The 6,861-nt window shown below is 44.0% G+C and overlaps 1 protein-coding gene across 1 annotated transcript in view; it reads right to left on the bottom strand.

Annotated features, from left to right (window-relative positions):
• Window positions 1-939, bottom strand: part of LOC138638181 (actin-like protein 6A) — a 53,564-nt gene extending 52,625 nt beyond the window's left edge. The window contains exon 1 of the mRNA XM_069727266.1: window positions 805-939. Coding sequence (XP_069583367.1) covers window positions 805-814 — 10 coding nt within the window. The 5' untranslated portion in view covers window positions 815-939. The remainder of the gene's footprint in view (window positions 1-804) is intronic.
• Between the last annotated feature and the right edge of the window lie 5,922 nt (window positions 940-6,861).

Here is a 6,861-nt window from a genome sequence, read left to right on the forward strand (position 1 = left end):
ATTTCACAGACAAAACCCAAGAAAAGAATACAAAATGACCATATACCCTATTGTAAGTACAGTAATTAGTAATAGTACATGTACATAACAAAGTGTACTTAGTTAACACTATTTTGATCAAAAGGTGTAAGAGTTACCCCACCACAACAAGGCGTACCCAATCAGGACGGCCCTATCATGTCTCTAGAATTAAAACTTCACCTTGTGTCAACCGACCTCAATAAGAATAAGGGAAGCGCAGGACAGGGGCCCAACCGTGCAGCCACCTGTCTCCCATTGAGCACATCTGAGATGTCATAGGTCGGCAATTGGAAAGAGAACTGCCAGCAACAGATATTGATGATTTGTGTACCCAACTGCAGTCAGCGTGGCAGAATACTCCTGAGAAGACCATTCATAACCTCATTGCTAGCAGCCAAAGCGTGCAAGTTTGGAAATTTGTGCGTGTGGCGCTCATACTCAATTCTGAATAAATGTGAACATTTTTATTCCATTTTTTCATCATTTGCAGATTATTAACATGTCTATCAATCCTGTGATTTGCATAATTCCATGGCTTCTTGGTGTTCAAATTTTAATGTTGAGAAGTGTATTTTACATTAATTTATGACTATTATTTTGGTTTGTGTAATAAATGTAGGAGTAGACGTTAATGAACAACCAGATTTCCTTATTAATTGTCATAGCAGCTATTCCTCAAAAAACAAACCTGCTGATCAGAAGGCTGAATACCTCAAACAGTAGTTATGACAGTGGGTTATATAGCTACCTATAAAGAGAAGCTGCTCCTTCGCAATTTCTTACCTCCACTCATCTTTAGCTGTAGAGAACCTTCCTCCTGTACAGTGTGAGAACAGGTGAGTCGCCTGCATACACCTGTGTGTCACCCATTATATATCACAGGTAGCCCTAGCCCATAACAGTAAAGGGAGATTCCCATGACCCAAGGAATAATGTGAACTTCAAGAGAGTTTGTCATCAAGAAAAATGACCTTGAACCTCTGTAATTTATTAATAGATGAAGAAAAACATATTTCAATGATGTAATTATTAGCTCTGAACTTCTTTTCACTCCCTGCAGTCGGACTATATTCAGCATGTCTGCCCTAAACTTTTAACCCCTTACCACCCAGGCCTGTTTTCACTTTCCTGACCTGGTCAAATTTTTCAATTCTGACAAATTTCACTTTATGTTTCTGGAAAACCTATGGAGTCAAACATAGTGAATGTTGCAGAATGAAAAATTGCAATTATGCCACTGTAGTTCACAATACATTATAATGTCCATACATTGTGCCTAGCTTGTGCTTCTGGAGACGTTGAACCTGTAAATTAAGCGGGCTCTCCTTGCTATAGTAATGATAAGCATGGGGACAACTAGCTATGGTTTAGGCACACTGTGGGGCTCAGAAAGGAGGGGGCATTTGTATTTAGGAGTGCAAATTTTGATGGATTTCTTTTGGGATGCAATGAGCCATGACACTTTTACAGAGCCTTTGTTCTACCAGTAACGTGGAAACCCCCTATATTTCGGTTAACAGATGATGGACCTGACTGGAGGTTTGTCTTTTTTGTAGGTTTAGTTGAAACTTTTATTGGTGGCATTTTGGGGTACAGAACATTTTGGATCAGTTCACATTTATCCTGTGCTATATGCTGAGCACATACATCAGGATTTCCATCTAATTCTCAAAAATCTGTCAATCAGATGAAATACCCATGGGATCCATTCATTATAACGAGGCAACGGAGTTACTCTGGACGACGTCTGGCACAGCAGTGTCCATCTTTTCAAAGGTGCAAAAATTGCCAGCGCTTTTGTGCATGCCTAAAAAAGTGTAAAAAGACGGACACCGCTGTATCACAGGCAAGACCAGAGTTCCTCCATCTGTGTCATTACAGTGAATTTTCCATTAGGGGTTTGTCTAAATCACATAGTTCAGAGATATACATGTAAACCCCGGTGTAAGCGATCAGAGTAAAGCGCAGAATAAATGTGAGCCGAGCCTTACTGCAATCTTTGCGAGTCAGAATGAAGACATCAACAGCAGTTTAAGAATTTATTTTATTCATTCACTTTTTATGCCGTTCACCATGTGGTATACAGTTGTGCTCAAAAGTTTACATACCCCAGCAGAATGTTTGCTTTCTTGGCCTTTTTTCAAAGAATATGAATGATAACACCAAAACTTTTTCTCACTCATGGTTAGTGGTTGGGTGAAGCCATTTATTATCAGACTATTGTGTTTTCTCTCTTTAAATCATAATGACAACCCAAAACATCCAAATAACCGTGATCAAAAGTTCACATACCCCATTTCTTAATACCGTGTATTGCTTCCCCTAACATCAATGACTGCTTGAAGTCTTTTGTGGTAGTTGTGGATGAGGTTTTTTATTTTCTCAGATGGTAAAGCTGCCCACTCTTCTTGGCAAAAAGCCTCCAGTTCCAGTAAACTCCCGGGCTGTCTAGCGTAAACTGCGTGCTTGAAATTTTACCAGAGTGGCTCAATGATATTGAGGTCTATAGCCAATGACAGGTCGACTTGGCCTAGTGTTTTGGATCGTTGTCATGTTGGAACGTCCAAGTACATCCCATACGCAGCTGATGATTGCAAATTAGCCTCCAGTATTTGCTGATAACGTGCTGCTTTCATTTTTCCTTCCACTTTGACCAAGTTTCCTGTGCCTTTGTAGCTTACACATCCCCAAAACATCAGTGATCCACCTCCGTGCTTTACAGTAGGAATGGTGTTCCTTTAATTATAGGCCTTGTTGACCTCTCTCCAAATGTAACGTTTATGGTTGTGGCCAAAAAGTTCAATTTTGGTATTATCACTCCAACTTGCCTTTTTCCAGACATTTTCAGGCTTGTCTCTGTGCCGTTTTGCTTATCGCTTATTGTAGGAGAGATACTTTGTGGCATTTGCGCAGTAATGGCTTTCGTCTCGCGACCATGCGGCCCATTTTTCTTCAAGTGTCTCCTTATTGTGCATCTTTAAACAGCCACACTGCTAGTTTTCAGAGAGTCCTGTATTTCAGCTGATGTTATTTGTGGGTTTTTCTTTGCATCCCGAACAATTGTCCTGGCAGTTGTGGATAAAATTTTTGTTGGTCTACCTGACCGTGGTTTTGTTTTTACAGAGCCCTTGATTTTCCATTTGTTAATCATAGTTTCAATGCTGCTGACTGGCATTATCAATCCCATGGATATCTTTTTGTATCCCTATTCTGTTTTATACAGTTAAACTACCTTTTCCCGTACATCCGTTGACAATTCTTTTATTATCCCCATGACTCACAATCCAGAAACGTCAGTGGCTGGATGAAATATGGAAGAGTCTGTCTGGATCCCAGAAAGTCACTCAGCTTTTATGCACACTCACTGATTACAAGCAAACAGGTCACAGATGAGGATGTTACCTTTAGTAGCCATTCAAACCCATTTGTGTTAACGTCTGTGCATGTTATCAGGCCAAAATCACTAGGGTATGTGAACTTTTGATCAGGGTCATTTGGATGTTTTGGGTTGTCATTATGATTTAAAAAGAGAAAACACAGTAGTTTGACAATAAATGGTTCCACCCAACCACTACCCATGACGGAGAAAAAGTTTTGGCGTTATCATTCATATTCTCTGAAAAAAGGCTAAGAAAGCAAAAATTCTGCCGGGGTATGTAAACTTTTAAGTACAACTAAGTGAAAAGACAGCTTTGGAAAAAATAGAAGAGAGAAAGATGCATCCTTAAAAAATAGGGAACTACCAGTAAAATATATAAATTTTGAACTTTATTAATGTAAACAACAACAAATCACGTGCAACAAGACAGACTCATAAAAACATTTAAAAAAACAAAGACAGGTGCAATAACTGGTTATGCCCTTGATATGGCAATAACCTACCTCCACAGAAGTTCACAAAAATCCAAATAGCAGTATATTAGTATATAATACCAGCAGAAAAATTTCATATAAACAAAGTTTCATGAGAAAACAGAACATTGATATGTATTCTTACTAAGTGGTTAAACCCATAGATGCGCAAAAAACACACACAATATGAAGACAGTAAAAGGCTAAATAACCCTATTCACAACCCCATGTCAGTAAGGAATAGCAGCTGTGACTTAAATACAAAAAAATGCAGCTAGTTGGAACTACCAGACGGTTTAACCCGTAAAGTGATTATCCCAAACGAAAATACATAAGGGAGAATAAGAATAAAAAAAAAGAAAAGCTATTAAGGCTACGCTCACATTCGCGTCTTTCGACGCAGCGTCGTCGACGCAACGCATGACGCATGTGAAACGCATGTGAAACGCAGGTTTTATTGACGCATGCGTTCAACGCATGCATCGGAAAACGCTGCGTTTTTTATAAAATCTTTGCGTTTTTGCAAAAAAACGCTGCGTTTTCCGACGCATGCGTTTCCCTAAAGTGATGTCATTCTTTACACAATTGCACAAAATAAAGCCCCAATTACTGTCTAGACACTAGATAAAGACCACCAATGGCTAGAAGAGGGTGGGTGTAATGTAATTGTGTATATATACCCAGGCAGAGATGATTTCCTCAGATTTGGCTGTGGTTCATCATGATGGCGCGTCCTATGGAGAGTATCTACATGGATATGGAGATGGATTTTGCCTTGGCTAATGCCTATGCTATTTGCTATTGCATATTACGAGCAAAGGAAAAGGGATAAACAGAGAAGGAGTCATCGGCACTTTTGGCTACACCCTATCGTGGAAGTCCGGGAAAGCCGTGGAGCCTACCATTGCTTGTTTGGCGAGCTAAATGAGAACGTGGAAAAATATTTTGAATATACCAGGATGTCTCAAGACAGCTTCCGCTATCTGCCTCGTCGTGTGGAAGGAGCCATTACCAGGCAGGACACACAGCTCCCGAGATCAATTTCTGCAGAGGAACGGCTGCTGGTGACTCTACGGTACGTAATGTAGTTCTATTTGAACGACTGTGATATGTTCTGGCCTTTTGTTTTTATTTTTAATTTTTTTTTGGGTGGGTATGGCAAATGTTTTTTTTTTAATTACAATGTACTTTAACCCCTCTGTGACCTTGGACGTACTATCCCGTCGAGGTGCCCTGGGCCTATCTGACCCTTGACAGGATAGTACGTCATGCCCTTTAATGCGATACCGCGACTTAAATCGCGGTGATCGCATTAAAATTCCGACGCCATCTCACCTGGGGGGAGATGGCCTCGGCATCCAGGGCATTGTCGCCGCCCACCCGCCCTCTCGATCGCTGTGATTGGCTGTTCAATTCTGAACAGCCAATCACAGCCATTCTCATTGTTTCAGCCAATCGGAGTGGCTGAAACAATGAGGTCACAGGCTAGGATCGAGTACCGATGTACTCGATCCTAGGTCCGGTGCCTGGCAACGCCAGGCACCGGCAAGAACGCCCCGGATTGGCGCGATCGCCGATCGCATCGATCGCGCCAATCGCAGGGCACCGCGCGGTATTACCGCGCTGTGCCCCGCCGGAACCTGCGTGGATCGGTGCTCTAATAGCACCGTTCCTAGGATAGGATAGGATAGGACACATTGCAGGCCCAGCAGGGCCTGCAGGAGCCGATTGGCGCGATCGATGTCATCGTCGATCGCGCCAATCACAGGGCGCAGCGGCGATCACGCTGTGACCGCTCTGTGCCCTGCAGGTGACCTGGCTGTGACCTGCCTAGGATGGCGCGAACAGATCCGATCCTAGGCAGGTCACAGCCAGGTCACCAGGAAAGCTCTGATTGGTGGGATCGATGTTATGGTCGATCCCACCAATGACAGGTCACAGCAGCAGCATGACCGCTCTGTGACCTGTCTGTGTCACCTGCCTGACCTGTGTATGACCGCTCTGCAGGGTCCTAATTCTAGCTGAGGATTCCTACAGAGCGGTCATACTGCTGGATCTCCTGGCTTGATCTCTCTGCTGGATCTACCTTCTGTGCTGGGTATTGTGGTGCCACAGCAGCCTGTAGCACCACAATCCCTGCTAAAGAAAGAAGACAACTAAACGTAAGTTTTATCCCTGATCCCTGCCCAATCCCCGTTCATCCGTGCCCAATCCCCGTTCATCCACCCCAATCCCCGTTCATCCACCCCAATCCCCCCTTCCCCCTCTTTTTACCCCCTCCACCCCCATTTGTGCCGCCTCCGTGCGCACATTTAGTAGCCGCCGAGCGTTGATTGGTGACGCAGTTCACCGATCAATGCTCGCGCTCGCTTTTTTTCACCCCCCTTTTGCGCCACCTGACTACAACCGTACGTTTTGATCACTGATCCCTGCCCAATCCCCACTTCCACCCCCATCTCCCTTCCCCCTCTTTTTACCCCCCTTTGCACCTCCTTCCGTGCGCCCATTTAACAGCCGCCGAACGTTGATTGGTGACGCAGTTCACCGATCAACGCTCGCACTCGCTTTTTTTCCCTCACCCCCGTTGCGCCAACTCCGTACACACATCCCGCAGCCGCCAAAGTTTGATAAGTGACGCAGTTCACTTATCAGAGTTTGTGCCTGCCGTTTTCCTTTTTTTTTTTTTCACCCCCCCTTTTGCGCCACCTGACTACAACCGTACGTTTTGATCACTGATCCCTGCCCAATCCCCACTTCCACCCCCATCTCCCTTCCCCCTCTTTTTACCCCCCTTTGCACCTCCTTCCGTGCGCCCATTTAACAGCCGCCGAACGTTGATTGGTGACGCAGTTCACCGATCAACGCTCGCGCTCGCTTTTTTTCCCTCACCCCCGTTGCGCCAACTCCGTACACACATCCCGCAGCCGCCAAAGTTTGATAAGTGACGCAGTTCACTTATCAGAGTTTGTGCCTGCCGTTTTCCTTTTT

This window comes from Ranitomeya imitator, chromosome 5 (assembly GCF_032444005.1).
Source record: "Ranitomeya imitator isolate aRanImi1 chromosome 5, aRanImi1.pri, whole genome shotgun sequence".
NCBI classification, from domain to species: Eukaryota; Metazoa; Chordata; class Amphibia; order Anura; family Dendrobatidae; genus Ranitomeya; species Ranitomeya imitator.